Source organism: Sarcophilus harrisii, chromosome 1 (assembly GCF_902635505.1).
Source record: "Sarcophilus harrisii chromosome 1, mSarHar1.11, whole genome shotgun sequence".
Lineage (NCBI taxonomy): Eukaryota > Metazoa > Chordata > Mammalia > Dasyuromorphia > Dasyuridae > Sarcophilus > Sarcophilus harrisii.
The window spans coordinates 580,750,154-580,767,889 of NC_045426.1; the positions used below are offsets into that span (position 1 = coordinate 580,750,154).

General features: G+C 33.6%; 1 protein-coding gene across 10 annotated transcripts in view; it reads left to right on the top strand.

Annotated features, from left to right (window-relative positions):
• The window catches only part of VPS13B (vacuolar protein sorting 13 homolog B), a 950,112-nt gene that overhangs the window by 415,450 nt on the left and 516,926 nt on the right, over positions 1–17,736 (top strand). For all 10 annotated transcript variants that reach the window (XR_004232297.1, XM_031954131.1, XM_031954187.1 and 7 more), the window contains one exon: positions 905–1,032. Coding sequence is in view for 9 of the 10 variants with exons in the window: in XM_031954131.1 (XP_031809991.1) it covers positions 905–1,032 (128 nt within the window). In the remaining variant the exon portion in view is untranslated. The remainder of the gene's footprint in view (positions 1–904; positions 1,033–17,736) is intronic.

Below are 17,736 nucleotides of genomic sequence, written 5' to 3' on the forward strand. Positions count from 1 at the left end.
AGGGTCCTGGCATGCCAGGCATAAGGCTGGCATGTTTAGAACCTCTGCAAAAAGAGGGTTCCAGCTTAACTCTTTTATAATAAGAGATTCAGCTGGAGGGGCCTGTGGGTGTAGTCCCAAGTTGGCTTGGATTCTAGTTGCTGGGACAGGCTGGATCTTCTATTGGAATTCAAAGGGATCAGGATTTGTGAATCAAAAGGTCCTGGATTGATAATGCATCAACTAGGAGGGGTTGGGAATCAGAAAGAAAGGAATAATTCAATTCTTAAAGGAACCACCCCTGCATCAATTAACTTATACCATAAAGAGTGTTACTCTTTAAGTGTCTCCCTTCCTCCCCTTTTCAGATTCTTTTTTTTTTTTTTTTTAATCTTTGTATTATCTTTCCTCCATTAGAATGTAACTTTCTTGATTTCTGGAATCGTCTATGTTTAATAAATGTTTCCTTCCTCTTTCCCTCTCTGTTTTGCTTTCTTTCTCTTTTTTTCCCCTACCTTATTGTCTACTTTCTATCCTCCATCTGTCTCTACCTTCCTGTAACATTATTTTATAAAGCAGGGTAATGTGTTGATACTTTTTGAGATGTTTTCAGAAAAAAATGGTTAAACCAAAAAGAATTGTTGATCTATATAAAAGAGCAGGTTTCAATAATTAGGAAAATTTACTTATAGAATAGCTCCTTTCATGATAATGTTCAATGAATTTAAATATTTAATTTGAATTCTGTTTTGTACCAAATATTACAAATGGCAGTTAAGAACCAATGTTTACCAAGATTAGTCTTTTTAGATAATAAATATTGAATTTCATACTTTCTGGAAAAAAATATCTTTTAAAAAGTCAGTATATATCTCTGAGCAAACAAAGCATATTTCTATTAATAAAAATTCTCTCTTTTCTTTAGAATCACGACCATTATCAGTACCAGTAAAAGCCATGATGAGCACAAATGAAACCTGCAAAAGTCCGGAGGAAAGAATGAAAGAGTTTATTGGGATAGTATGGAATGCAGTTAAGAGGCTTACACTACAGGTAAAATAAAAGAGACAGGGAAATGTCATATTTCTTCTATTTTTATGTCATTTTTTTCTACCTTTGTAGAAGCTGTGTGATGGAGCTAATACAAAGTGAAACTCAAATCCAGGAAGCTCTGGGCTTGAACTCTACCTCTTGAAGCATAGTAGCTCTATGTGACCCTGTTGTGCCACAGTTCCCTTTTAGTGTCCTGACCTAGTTTCCCCATTGTCCTATTTAGTTACTCTGCCTCAGGTTATAACCTTTCCCTCTTAATGTTTGATGAGATAAAGGTCTACCACAGTTGCTCTGCCCCAAAACCCCTGGCTAAATTCCCTCTTAAATGGTTGATGAGATAAAGGTTTTGTATCTTTAGTTTATAATCATTCCTTCTTAATGTTTGAAAGGATAAAGATTTATCCATTTTAGATGTCATTAGAATATCAGTAACCTCTCTCTTATCTCCCTCCATTGTGTCATCCTACATGTCTCCCCCCATTAGGTTATCCCTATCCAGGTACCTCCCCCATTATGTCATTGTTCTTGTTATCCTATAAAAAAGCTTATGTCTAATACTTAGTGCTGGATTCTTTGAGATGATAATGTCATCCAACCCTGGGACCAAGATCCATTTGGTCCCAGTATATCTCTCCATTTAATAAACTATTAAATTGGTCTCTAACCTATGTCTTAATCAATTTCTCCAGCATTACAACCCTACACAAGATTCTTCGTTTTTCAGTGCTCAAGGCACTCTCAGTTTCAGAACTTGTGCTAATTTTCATTAGTACAGGAAATTCCTCACCTGGAAGGTCCCTGTAATAATGGAATAACAATTCCAGATCCCATCCTTATTCTTTACTTGTTTTGAATGTTTGTAATTTCTGTCCTAAAATTCTTCTTTTATTATTTTCCGTACTGCATTGATTGTTTCCTCTTGTTTGTTTTAAGAATGAACTCTCTTGCAAACTTGACATAAGTATTTATTTTTTAAAACCAATTTTTTTTTCTATACACTCATTTTATACTTGTAAAAAAATAAAGTAACAATCATAAAATCAGTTTTCTTACTGTTCAATTTTTCAGTCATATCTGACTCTTCATAATCTCATGGACCATAACACTCTGGATCTTTCTATCCTTTCGGTGTCTGTCCAAGTTGACGTTCATTGTTTTTGTGACACTATCCATTTCATCCTCTGCCATCCCTTTTTCCTTTCTATTTCCCAACAACAAATCTTTTCCAGTGAGTCCTGTCTTCTCATTATTTAAGTTTCAGCTTCAGTAATTGACCTTCTAATGAATAGCCTTAATGAATTTCTTTAATTATTGACTGATTTGATCTTTTTGATCTATAAGGAACTCTCAAAAGCGTCACACTTCTAAAGCATCAGTTCTATTGCACTCAGCTTTCCTTTAGTCCAACTCTCACAGCCATGTGTTGCTGATGGAAAAACCATTGCTTTGACTATATAGACCTTTGTTGGCAAGGTAATATCTCTGTTTTGTAGTATGCTGTTTAGATTTGCCATCACTTTCCTTCCAAGGAGCAAACATCTTTTAATTTAATGGCTGCAGGCACCATTTGCAATGATCTTTGAACCTAATACAAAATCTGACAATACTTCCATTTCTTTTCTCTCTGTTTGCCAGGAATTGATGGGACCGGTTGCCAAGATCTTAGTTTTTTTGATATTTAGCTTCATATCAGCTTAGATTCTTCTTTTTCATCCTCAACAAAAAGATTCTTAATTCCTCTTCACTTTTTGCTATCAAAGTGGCATTGTTTGTTTCTCTGAAATTGTTAATATTTTTTCCAGAAATGTTAATTCAAGAACTTGTTTGCTCAAACTTGGGGATTTTTCATGTTATTTGCATATAAATTAAATAAGGTAACAATATTCAGCATTGTCATACTGTTTTCCCAGTCCTTAAATCAAATCAGTTGTTCCATGTTTGGCTCTCACTATTGCTTCTTAGCCTGAATACAGATTCCTCGGGAGACAAGGCAGATAATCTAGTACTCTCATCTCTTTGAGGACTTGCCACATTTTGTCATTCATACATACATACATACATACATACATACATACAGTCAAAAGGTTTAGTGTAGTCAATGAAGGAGAAGTAGGTATTTTTGTGGAACTCCCTTGCTTTTTCCATAATCCAGGGAATGTTAGCAATTTGGTATTTGCTTCCTCTGCCTCTTCAAAAACCAGGTGGTACTTCTGGTAATTCTTGGTTAACAATTCTTAGCTTCTTTTTGAAGCCCAGCCTGCAGAATCTTAGGCATAACCTTTCTGGAATGTGAAATGAATGCAACTGGTCAATAATTTGAACATTTTTGGATTCCCCTTTTTTTAGGATTAGGACATAAACTGATTTTTTTCTAATCCAGTGGTCACTGTTTAGATTACCAAATTTGTTGGCATATTGAGTCCAACATTTTAATAGTATCATCTTTTAGGATATTAAATAAGTCAGCTGGAATTTCATTATGTCCATTAGCCTTATTGTTAGTAATGCTTCCAAAGGACAACTAGGCTTCATTTACTAGAATGTCTGGATCCAAATTAATAACCACTCTTAATGTTAAGGGCAGTCCCCTTCTGGAAGCAGGCCTTAGAAAGAACAATAGTGCACGAGGAAGGAATGAGAGGGAAGAGCAGTCTCTTTCTCAGTAACACATTTCCACTATCCATTTCATCAGTTCATCACATCTTAGAACTCAGACATTTCATACAAATGTGTGCTTTCTAAGAACATCTCCTAATGTTGTCTTCTGGACTTCTGGAAAGCTCTCCTTTCAGACATTCTGGAATAGGCCTGTTTTCAGAGTAGCTTCATCTAGCAGATCTGTTTCTCCAAATTTAGGTCACCAGTAGAGATCTCTGTTAAAAATTTCTCACTAAACAAGTCTCAGTTCTGTTTCATACATTTTGTTTAATTTTGTTTTTTACTTCAACTGTAAAAAAGACCTGTAATGACATGTGTGTATAGACTTAAGTAAATAATTCCATATTGTATCAAATGAGTTGCATATCCAGTTATTAATCTTGTTCAAATGAACATACCTATATAGATCAGATCTCAAATCCTCTTAAACTCTTGTGTAATTTACTTGCATTCCAGAGCATGTTTTACATACAAATTTACTTCAAAGAATATAATCTTACATATAAATACATAAGTACTAAGTACATAAGATGACAAGCCCAAGTATTCATCTACTTAGCTATTTAGCATATGGGAAAGACTATAATTCCAGGTTGGATGTCTTAGATTTTATATACTTGCATTTTATTTTAATAGCTCATGTGTATTTCAGCATTAAATTTTGAGATAAAAAATTAATATTGTGTTCATGTCCTCTACTGCCTGCCTGCCATCATTATAGAAATTTGTCTTTTTTTTTTTTTTTAAAAGAAAAATGTTCCCCTAACTTGTTATCAATTCCAGCCAATTGTATTGACAAAATGTCACAGCCAGGCTTAGAATGTTAGACAGAAGGGAATATTTTCTATTAAAGAAGAAATGTTATTTCAGGGAAATCAAGTCAGGAGGGTCCTATATCAGCTTATTCCAAATTGCTCTCATTTTCCCCGAGGTAAAACTTTACCTGCAATTCACAGATTTCATCTCATTGGGCTGCTGCTGTTATAGATCATTGGCTCAATATCATTTCTTGATTTCTGAAATCATACTTGGAATAATAGCAATAATCATCCCATAAGATTTTACCTCAAATAGCAAGTTTCACAAATCATATTTGGGGCTAAGTTATTACTATTCTTCTCCTGTTGTGGCAATAATAAAAGTATACCAAATCTTTAGAAATTTACTCAATAGCCTTTTCTTCTTTTCTTTGTCTTCTTCTCTGAGAGTCTAAACAAATCCTGGTGTAAACATGTACCATTGGGAATCTAGAAATTCCATTCTAGATTTCCTCATGGATAGTTAATATATGATAGAAAAACAAAAAACAGCATTGGCCAATGACTGTAAACCTTCAAACTAACAGATAGTCATCTCTTACAACAAAACAAAACTTCTAAGACTGTCATTCACTGAAGATGCTGATTAAAGATATAATGTTATTCTAGATCATTATAATTTGAACTTCGTCATTCACAATAAATATTTCCATGCTATATACAAATTCCTAATTTCTTTCTTTCTTTTTAAGAAGTGTTTACATTGAAACAAAATACTTCATGAGATCTTAGAAGGAACCAGGGGTATCAGAAAAAACTTCAAGAGTTATAGTGTCTTCTTCCTGAATACATAAGGAAAAAATATCAGGAAAACTACTGTATCAAACAATAATGATATAACTTGTTGCTTTATGTGTGTTTCTGTTTATAGTCAGAATTATAATGTTGAAAAGTATTAACTAAGCAATGAAATCATGTGACATTGTGTTCAGTTCTGTATAGAGCAGATAAAGTAGAAATGAATCCTCTTTTTATCAGCTTCTCATGTGAAAGGGATAAAAAGAAAAAAAATCAGATTCTGAGGAAGTTATGTATGGTTTATAAACTTTTAAAGTTTATCAACAATTTAAGATATTTAATCTTCACAGCAGGGATCTGTGACTATCTGATGTAAGGAAGTATTTGTACCATCTTATAAAATGCTCTCAAAAGAATCAGGTTACTTTACTGTCTTCAAAGAGAATTCTTAGTTGCTGAAATTAAATTTAAACACAAAGCAACAGATGTCATTCAGACAAAGACACAAGATATATTTTCAGAAAAAAATTTTAGGGGAGGGGATATCTTGTAATTTTTTAAATAAAAGAATACTTTCCCTTAGGCTTATATTTTCCTTTATTAGGCATAATTCAAATTTATTGTAGAACTTCCTTTTTTTTTTTTTTTTTAAACTAGAAAATAGTTCCTCTGTAGCTCTGAAAAGGTTTAAAGCTTTGGTTGTTTGGGTAGATTTTGGAAACATCTTGCAATTAAAAAAAGGGTAGGACTGTGAACAATTAGGGAAAGACACTGAAATGAGAATACAATTCAGAAGATACTAGAGGCTGGCTTTGAGACATAAGAAATACAACCATGCCTATTGAGTAGACTAGTTTTGGATACCTGGGGATAGTAGAATTTAGATATACTTTAGGTTACCATTGTGCAGGAAATAGAATTTCTTGGACAACTAGTAATTTGTTTTATTTAATGTTTGGTTGAGGATCTTTCTCTTTCTCCATTAACTCTTTCCCCCCCCATTCTTTATATATATCTTTTTAATTTATAAAACATATGCATGGGTAATTTTTTCAGCATTGATCCTTGTAAATTTTCTGTTCCAAATTTTCCCCTCCTTCCTCCCACCCCCTCTCCTAGATGGCATATAGTTTAATACATGTTAAATATGTTGAACCCAATATATGTATATATATTTATACAGTTGTCTTGCTGCATAAGAAAAATTGGATCTGATAGGGGAAAAAAACTGAGAAGGAAAACAAAAATGCAAGCAAATAATAACAGAAAGAGTGAGAATGCTATATCGTGGTCCACACTCAGTTCCCATCGTTCTCTCTTTGGGTGTAGATGGCTCTCTTCATTACTGAACAATTGGAACTGGTCTGAATGAACTCATTGTTGAAGATCGCCACTTCCATCAGAAATGATCCTCATGTAATATTGTTGTTGAAGTATATAATGATCTCCTGGTTCTGCTCATTTCACTTAGCTTCAGTTATTTAAATCTCTCACAGGCCTTTCTGAAATCATCCTGCTAATCTGCTGATCATTTCTTACAGAACAATAATATTCCATAACATTCATGTACGAAAATTTATTCAGTTATTCTCCAATTGATGGGCATGCACTCAGTTTCCAGTTTCTTGCCACTGCAAAAAGGGCTGCCACAAACATTGTGGCACATATAGGTCCCTTGCCCTCCTTTAAGATCTCTTTTTAATATAAGCACAAATACTGTTGGGTCAGATGGTATGCATAATTTGATAACTTTTTGAGCATAGTTCCAAACTGTTCTCCAGAATAATTGGATCTATTCACAATTCCACCAATAATGTATCAGTGGCCCAGTTTTCCCACATCCCCTCCAACATTCATCATTATCTTTTGCTGTCATCTTAGCCAATCTGACAGGTGTGTAGTGGTATCTCAGAGTTGTCTTAATTTGCATTTCTGTGATCAATAGTGATTTGGAGCACTTTTTCACATGAGTAGAAATAGTTTCAATTTCTTCATCTGAAAATTCTCTATTATATCCTTTGACCATTTATCATTTGGAAAATGGCTTGAATTCTTATAAATTTGTCAAATCTCTATATTTTGTCTCCATTAACTCTTGAGACATGAAAGTGTTATGGGTCTGCTACTTTTTTTTTAAGGCTCTCATCATCATCTCTATGCAGATTACTCCTAAATCTATATATTTAATTTCTTTACTGAGCTCCAGAGTTATATCATCAACTACTTTTGGGACATTTCCAACTTGTTGTCCTGTAAACATGTCAAAATCAACATGTCCACAATGGAATCATTTTTCCCTTCAAATCTATATACATCTTTTTATTTTCATTTATTCTTTTGAAGTTGCTACCGTTTTTTCCAGTCAAACAAGATTGCAATTTTAAAACATTCCCGACTCTTCTCTGTCACCCCTATATTAATCCTAGTTCTTACTCCACAATATCTTCTAGTTCTGTTCCATTTTCTCCACTCAAATTGTCCATTCACTAGTTTTTAGTGTTTTCTACTTCACAAAGTACTTTAACTTTGTATTCTTCCATATATATACTTTCCCCCTCCCTGCTATAGGGCAAGTTTCTCGAGTAGTATACCCTATAGACAGTTTCATTTTGTCTTTGTATTTACAACTACTAGTATAGTATATGGCTTATAGTAGATATCCAAAAATGTTGTTTGTTGAATTGATTCCACAAATATTTAGTTTGAAATATATATTCAATTTTAAAGAGATACGAAACAGACTTTAGTAATAATAATTGCTGAATATGACATAGATGAACATTCATTTATTAAACCTATTTAGCATATTCTCTGTGTATTAGTTGTCTTAGATACCGAGAGGGATAAAAATTGAGATAGATAAATAGATATTGTTATATAGATATAAATATGTATGTTTGTATGAAGTGCACCTATATGTAATATACATATATATGTACCTATATATGCATATGTACATATATGTAAAATAGACAATGACTGGCTCAATAAGATTACAATACAAAGGGGAATAAGTACAATATAACGTAAGCTAAGTCTATACAAGTATTATGGAAAAAGAAACAGCAGAAAGAACAATGGATTTGAGATTAAAGACCTGGTTTTGAATTCTAGTTTTGGCACTTAATTAGCTATGTCATTTATCTTTTCAGGGTCATAATTTCTTTCTAGCTTTTACCTTCTTATTCAGAAATCACTTCTACTTGAGCAGAAAAGGTGGCATTTGACATTAATATAAAAGGACACAATATAAATATGTAGAAATTGGGGATGTCAGAAAGAGGGCATACATAAAATAGTGTAAGTAAAGGTACAAAATAACAAGCAGTGTGGCATAGGTGAGCTACTAAGTATGGAAGATTTGGTTTTCGGTCATTCCTTCTGTATATATTACCTTTGTAAATATAAGGAAGTCACAACTTCTCAGTGTTCAAGGAAACTTCCTCAGAACCTAAGTTATATATGAAGTGTTGTAGATATGCATCTGTGGAGTGAGTCGCTATACCTAGGATTCCCAGTGCTAATGAAATCATAACTATACCTCCTTATCCTCTCCTTACCCCCAAAAGAAAAAGATTATGCTATTATCATGCAGTTTTTTACAGGAAATTACAAAACTAAAGCATGTCCAGAAATATTTTGAATTAGGGATGAAAAGATTTTTGATAACCAGATTTTGGAGGACATTAAATTTTAAGCTAAGGTTTCTGCTCCTGATTAAGGTAAAGTTTAGAATTGTTGAATATAACTCAGCATTGGAATGACACAAACAGATCCATGGATTAGGACAATGAATCTGGTAATATTCTTCATGACTTCATTTGGTATTTTCTTGCAAAAATACTGAAGTGGTTTGCCATTTCCTTCTCTAGAACATTTTACAGATGAGGAAACTGAGGCTGTTAAACAGAGTTAAGGGACTTGCCAAGGATTATATAGCTAATAAGTGTCACAGGTCAGATTGTCAACTCAGGTGAGTCTTCCTGATTCCAAGCCCAGTGCTCTTTCCACTGTACCACTTTATTCTCCTACATGTTTGGGGAAGTGTCAGGTGCAGAGCCCTGCTAAAGGTGATCAGTAAGAGTTGCCATGTTGTATTAACTAACTGTATATGGGAAGAAACAAAGCAAAGGAAAGGGAAACCTTAAAGATGACTAGAAGTTATATCAAGAAGGTTGTATGAAAGAATGGTTGTGTTTTTGGCAGTAATATAGGGAAGTTGTGAAGTAGAAGAGCTTTAAGATGATAAATGCCATTCTAGTCCTGCTGAACAAGTAGTACCAATAGGAATGGGGATATTAGTGGGGATTTATAAAGTCATTTGAAGCATTCTGTTATATTTCTGTAGTATGATGAAACTATATCTTATTTTATTTTTTAATATTTTATTTTTCTTAGTTACATGTAAAACAAATTTTTCCATTCTTTGTTAAAACTTTGAGTTACAGATTCTCTCCCTTTCTGCCTCCCACCAGTCCCCTTCCCGTGAGAAGGCACATATGAAGTTTTGCAAAACATTGCTATAAAAGTTAAGTTGCAAAAGAAAACATAGATTTCCCTCCTCCTCTCAAAAAAACCCAACCCTCAAGAAAAATAAAATTTAAAAAAAGTATGCTTCATTCTATATTCAAATACAATCAGTTCTTTCTCTGGGTAAGAGTAGCATTTTTCATCATAAGTCTGAAGTCTATTTTTTTAAATATATTTTTAAGTTCCTCTCTACTGATAGTTAAAACCAGGATGAGCATAATGGATACATTATGTATTAAATCAATTAAGAAGGATATTCTTTTGTTTTTGCTATGTCTGATCCATTTTCAAGAATGTTTATTTTCCCATGCATTTTCCTTATCCTCCCAAATTGTTTTCCCTTATTGTTTTTCCGTCACTTTGTTCTTCATGGAACCACTGTAGTAGACTATTTTTTTTATTTCTCTTATAAAAGTCTTTTCCTACTCCACAATGTTGCTCCCAGTGTGAGTTTATTTTTGAGCACAGATCTAACCATATCACCTTACTCAAGGAGTCCCAGTGGCTTATTATTACTTCTTGGCCTTTCATAACCTGTTATAGGCCAGAACTCTGAACCTGAAACAGGGATACTTACAAGGTACTAAGTAAGTGGAATTGATGAGACATTGCAATAAGCTTTCCTCTTTCTGCATTTTCTATCATCTGAGCACTTTAGTACCTCTTTACAAGCAATGCAGTCAAGATAACTATGATACTCTCTGAGTACCTCAGATCTGACTTGCCATCTCCCATCTCTGATTTTGTAGTTTGTCGCCATATCTGGAATATTGTCCTCTCATTTCCATCTCTTAGTTTCCCTGGTTTCCTTCAAAACACAGTTTAATCTTAGTTTCTTTAGGAGGCTTTTCCCAAACCCCAGTTGTGAATTTCTTCTCCTCTGTATATATCTTCTAGATATTTTTATTTATATGTTGGGGGAAGAAGCCCCATTAGAACATATGATCCTTGAGAGCAGGGAGTTTTTTCTTCTTCTTCTTTTTTTTATCCTAGTAATTTAGCATACTGTTTGGAACATGGTAAATCCTTAATGTTTGTTGACTAACATCCTATTTGATTTTCAAGCAACCAGTTCCCACTTTGTTGTTCCCCTGCATATATTCACATGTTCTTCAATTTTTCCACTCTATTCTATCAAAAACACTTAGTGTTTTGAAAGGTTTTACATTATAAAAAATTTTTCTTAATCAGTTCTTTTACATTATATTATATAACCCCACAAATGTGAATTTGTCAACAAGGAAACACACATTGCTGCCCTGTCACTACTCTGAGAGCAAAGTACTATTGACTCTAGTAATTACCATGTTTGTCCAAGACATTTTTCGGGTGTAGAGTTTGAAAAGTTAAAGATGAGGAAGAAAAGGGTGCTTACAAATATTGGTTAAAAAAGGCTTTGTTTCTCGAATGAATTAAAGAAGTGTTTTGGTTGATATATTTTTTTTTAACTTTTAATTCCCTACTCTATCTTGTAATTTGTAAGACTGGTAAATGGGCTTATTTTTAAGATGTTTCACAATATTTAGTTATTTTAGGGAGTAACACAGAAGCAAAATGTCATTACAAAATAGTTCAGTCAAGAAAACCTGCATTCAAATTTTTTCTCTTACACATACTTGTGTAAGTTTGTGATTTTGGTAAATGATGGCCTGTCAGTCTCCCAGGCAACTTTCTAAATCTCTGAATTAGAGATAAATTGCAAATTTCTATCTGTGAAAGGATTCCCCATACTTTGTTAATGAAATCATTTGCAGGGGAAACCCCTTCTCCCTGTACCATTCTTAAAAAAAAAAGATTATTCCATGTTCATATGCATTATCTTCGACAACTGGTCTTATTTCTTGGGACTTGTGTTAGGGATAAATATTAGGTAAGAGTTATACTTTTATTTATTTTATTGATGTAGTCATAGTAGAGGTTCTGAGGTGTTAAGATACCAATGTTACATTAAACTATCTCATATCTGTATGAAATTTTTCAAATTCGACAATTCCAAGGAATTCTTGAAATTTCTTATGTTAATGACAAGCAAAGGAAGCTTGTGCATGCATTTGCAGGGGCACACACATACACATCCTTCTTCAGTTGTGTTACTGAACTAGTACAGTGAGGATAAAGATGAAATAGATAAGGCTTCAAAGAAGTTAGTATACAGGTAGATAGGCCAAAAGTTTTCATTGACAAAACAGAGCAGAAAGCACTCCACTAGTTTTTTTATTTGGTTGCTAATCTGATCGACAGTAGAAAAAAAAAGCCAAAAAAATCTAGGTTTCAATTTTAAATGACTTGCAGACAGATTATGTCATCAACATGGTATTAAAATCCAGATGAAGCTAATGGTCCTCTAAGTGGTGATATTGTTTAGTTGGTTTTTTTTTTGTTTTTGTTTTTTGTTTTCTCTAGCCCTGAGCCTTAGGTGTGTTTCAGGCATTCAACCCATTTTCTCCAATCACTTCATTATCATTTAGGATCCCTGTTTATCAGAGTGGCAAAACAGGATCTCCATTAAAAAGATACAAGAATTATTGTCCATATAAAACAACTCTAAGAAAAATCAAGGAGGAAAAAAAGAGTCATTATTGAATCTTATTGAATTACAATTGAAGTTATTTATTTATTTATTTTTAATTTAATAGCCTTTTATTTACAGGTTATATGCATGGGTAACTTTACAGCATTGACAATTGCCAAACCTCTTGTTCCAATTTTTCCCCTCTTTCCCCCCACTCCCTCCCCCAGATGGCAGGATGACCAGTAGATGTTAAATATATTAAAATATAAATTAGATAGATACACAATAAGTATCACATGACCAAACCATTATTTTGCTGTACAAAAAGAATCGGACTCTGAAATATTATACAATTAGCCTGTGAAGGAAATCCAAAATGCAGGTGGGCAAAAATATAGGGATTGGGAATTCAATGTAATGGTTTTTAGTCATCTCCCAGAGTTCTTTCACTGGGCATAGCTGGTTCAGTTCATTACTGCTCCATTGGAAATGATTTGGTTGATCTCATTGCTGAGGATGGCCAGGTCCATCAGAACTGGTCATCATATAGTATTGTTGTTGAAGTATATAATGATCTCTTGGCCCTGCTTGTTTCACTCAGCATCAGTTCGTGTAAGTCTCTCCAGGCCTTTCTGAACTCATCCTGTTGGTCATTTCTTACAGAACAGTAATATTCCATAATATTCATGTACCATAATTTATTCAGCCATTCTCCAACTGATGGGCATCCATTCAGTTTCCAGTTTCTGGCCACTACAAAGAGACCTGCCACAAACATTCTTGCACATACAGGTCCCTTTCCCTCCTTTAAGATCTCTTTGGGGTATAAGCCCACTAGAAACACTGCTGGATCAAAGGGTATGCACAGTTTGATAACTTTTAGGGCATAATTCCAGATTGATCTCCAGAATGGTTGGATGTATTCACAGTTCCACCAACAATGTATTAGTGTCCCTGTTTTCCCACATTCCCTCTAACATTCCACATTATCTTTTCCTGTCATTCTAGCCAGTCTGACAGGTATGTAGTGGTATCTCAAGTTGTCTTAATTTGCATTTCTCTGATTAATAATGGCTTGGAGCATTTTTTCATATGGCTAGAAATAGTTTCAATTTCTTCATCTGAGAATTGTCTGTTCATATCCTTTGACCATTTATCAATTGGAGAATGGCTTGATTTTTTATAAATTAGAGTTAATTCTCTATATATTTTGGAAATGAGGCCTTTATCAGAACCTTTGACTGTAAAAATATTTTCCCAGTTTATTGCTTCCCTTCTAATCTTGTCTGCATTAGTTTTGTTTGTACAAAAACTTTTCAGTTTGGTATAGTCGAAATTTTCTATTTTGTGATCAGTAATGATCTCTAGTTCTGCTTTGGTCATAAAGACCTTCCCCTTCCACAGGTCTGAGAGGTAAACTATCCTATGTTCCTCTAATTTATTAATAATTTCATTCTTTATGCCTAACCCATTTTGACCTTATCTTGGTGTATGGTGTTAAGTGTGGATCAATGCCTAGTTTCTGCCATATTAGTTTCCAACAATTCAAGTTATTTAACTTAGCACAGGAATATTATGAAATGGAACCACAGAAAGACTGAAAAGTCTTTGTTATTTATTTTTGAAGAAAGGTATTATATAATTTTAGAAGCTATTCTCTCTCTCTCTCTCTCTCTCTCTCTCTTTCTGTTTTTGGACAAGCTCTGTTGCTGTTAATGTGATTGTAACAAGTTAGTCTCTCAATTTCCTCTTATACAATGGGGATGGAGAATTAAGTAATTTTTCAGGTTATTTTCATTTCAAAAATTCTGACTACTTTGAGAACATATGTATAACTATATATATAAAAATATATATATTTGGTCCTTTGTAAATATGGGAAGTTGAACTAGCCAAAGACATTAATGAAATGTACCATATAGATACTTATAGATTAAAAAATACATTTCTTGAAAAATTTAATACTAAGAAAAAATATATTATGATCATATTACTGAAATCTAAATCCCCATATTCTTAAGTTTCTTGAAGTCATTTTAATATTCCTAGATCTTTTACAAATAGAATTATTGAACCTAACAGCCTGAAGTTGTCATCAGATAAAACTTAGAACATCATAACTTAAAATCATCAAAGGATTATTCTTTTAGTGCAAGTTTGAATAAGTTAATGTGTTTGGAACCAAAGTAATTGGAAAGTTAATTTTGCAGCCAAAATTATTACTTTGTAAACCCTGGCTTTTTTTTTTTTTTTTTCTTATAATACAAGGACATAGTCTGCAGAAAGACATTTACCAACTTGCTTTATAATCAACAAGCTTTTAATGGGGAAAAACTTCCACACTGTTGAAATGAGTTATTTTAGTGTATTATAAATAGTTTTTAATAGATTGTGGACAAAGAATATCTTGTTAGGTCTAAGTATATCTTAGTATATCCAGGTCACTTGTTCTCTGTAGGGAGCTCATGCATATGTATCATAGAGGGGACAATATTTTGCCCACAGCAAATATTGAATAGATACTTAATGATGATTACTCCCCTTTCTAATTTCTCTTGTCTAATGAAGAATTTTGTCAGGGTGCCTCATTTCTTCTGTATCTACTTCTTTACTACACTTCAAGGCTTTTTGTACCTTATCCCCTTATAAAGTTGGCATAAAGCCTTTTGCATTTAGCAGTTATTTATGCTATACAGATGACTTAGAAAGCTCAGAAGTCAGATTGAGTAATTAGATGGTTAATTGTGTTTTCTCAAATAGAAATGATTACCACTACAACAATAAATAAATAAATGTTTAATGATCACTTAATATCGTTTAGGAATTTTGCTAAGTGCTCAGAATACAGATTTTTAAAAAGGAGTCAGCAGTACTTATCACCTAGGAGCTTTCATTCTAACAGTAAACAACTCACTCAAGGAAAGACATTTTTGGTCTAATTAGTCTTAAGGATTGTGAGTTGATATATAAATAAAGCAGCTAATTTTCATTAACTTTCCAGATGTAATGGTATTTTTTTATTTGATTACTGTGTTCACAAGTAGTGGAAAGGAGAAGGGGAGAAGTACATTTTTAGCAGTAGACAGATGACAAGATTACTTATAGATATATGATTCATTGAGTTGGATGTTAAGGGGAGGCCTGGTCTGGTGTTTGGGAATAGCTAGTAGATAAAAGTTGACTAAGCAGACTAAATTATATTTGCTGAAGCATTAATTACCTAGATTAAACCCCTAATTCCCTAAGGATTCTGAATGTGGAGGATATAAAAGTCTAGGTTTATTTTTCATTATTAAGGCTCTTTAACTACAAATCCAGCACCCTTTCTGTACCCAGATTGATAGAATTCAGTTTTGCAGGACAAATTTGGTTCTACAGTGGTTTAGCTGAAAAATTACCCATGCATATATTTTGTAAATAAAAAGCCATAATAAAAATTTTTTTATTATTATATCTTTTTTTTTTCAGCATTGACCCTTGCAAAACCTTCTGTTCCAACTTTTCCCCTCCTTTCCCCCACCCCCTCCGCTAGATAGCAGGTAGACCAATACATATTAAATATGTTAAAGTATATGTTAAATACAATATATGTATACATGTCTATACTTATCTTGCTGCACAAGAAAAATGGGAACTAGAAAGAAAAAAAAAATCTGAGAAGGAAAACAAAATGCAAGCAAACAATATCAGAAAGAATAAGAATGCTATGTTGTGGTTCACACTCAGTTCCCATAGTCCTCTCTCTGGGTGTAGATGGATCTCTTCATTATTGAATAATTGGAACTGGTTTGAATCATCTCAATGTTGAAGAGACATCCATCAGAACTGATCATTGTATAGTCTTGTTATTGCCATGTATAATGATCTCCTGGTTCTGCTCATTTCACTCAGCATCAGTTCATGTAAGTATCTCCAGGCCTCTCTGTATTCATCCTGCTGGTCATTTCTTACAGAACAATAATATTCCATAACATTCATATACCACAACTTATTCAGCCATTCTCCAAATGATGAGCATCCACTCAGTTTCCAGTTTCTAGCCACTGAAATAAGAGCTGCCACAAACATTTTTAATGTGCAGCCATTATTGAAAAGAAGAGTGCCACATCTGAGGGAGAACCAATAGGTGAAAAGAGGGAGAAAGTAGGATTAAAATGGGAGAAAAAAAAAGTTATGTTGGTTATGAAGCAGTTATTCGAGACAATATAGTGCAAAAGAAAAGCAGATCTGGAGTTGGACTTGGGGATAGGAAGGATTGGATTGAGGTAGATCAGCCTAAGAGAGCATCCAATTGAGGAAATTGAGTGCATACATGAATGGCGTGAAAAGACTGGAAGTAGGCTAACCATTGAAAAGTGAATCCAAAAGAGTATCAGTTATTATAGTGTTTCCTATTAAGGATTAGATCATTTCTAGCTCTCTTGAGGTTCAGCCTTGTGTCTTATGAGATCCAAGTTGGCACTCACAGTATGCAGCAACAGAAAGAGGTAGGTGTAGAAGTATCAGTTAGAAGTCCATGGACACTTGCTTGTCTTCCCTTACGTTCATTTATCTGATGGAGGTGTTGTGACTTGTGAGGCCTGAGAAAACCCAGCTCATAGTAGTCAACTGTGGGTATCAGTCTACTGATGAGGACATAATTACTTACTCATCTGGGGTATTAGGAGATGGAATAGGTCTTCTTCCCAACATAGCATGGCAGTTGAAAACTGTCTGGGGAATGCCTAGGGGGAAAAATAAAATTATAGATTTAGAGCTGGAAATAACTTTAGAGACCATATTATTATACTGATGAGGTAACTGAATCTGAACAGATTGAATTATTTATCTACACTGATAAAGCAAAGACCTGGTACAGGATTTAAATTTAGGCATTCCTAACCCCAAAACTAGTATCATATTCATTGTGCCACCTAACTATCTAGATGAAAAATTCAGTTTCGGACAAGTTAAGTTTGAGATGAGATACATAGTTTAAGTCTTTTGTTTATAGATATAGAAGTTATGATGAAGGATGGAAATTTATAATTAGAGTGTGAGAGAATGGAAAGAAGCTGAAGATTTCAAAAAATAAAATGAGACGCTATCAAAGGAGATTGAAAAGGAGTAATTAGAATAATCAGGGGAGAACTAAGAGGTTGTTGTGTTTGTGAAGGTAGAAAAGTTAAGTAAAGAATCTTTTAAGTGTTTACCTTGTGCCTGGTACTATGCTAAGCACCAGGGATAAACTATAAGCATCAGAGAAAGCAGCACATTATCTCAAGAAATTTATGTTCTTATAGAGGAACAGGATACCTAAAAAGGAGTTAGTCAATCAATGTTTTAACACCTACCATACATATACCAGTTAGTTGGTACAGTAGATAGAGTGCTGGGCTGGGAGTCTGGAAGTTTATACTCCTGAATTCAAATCTCCCCTCAGACATTTAGTAGTTGGTGTGGCCTTGG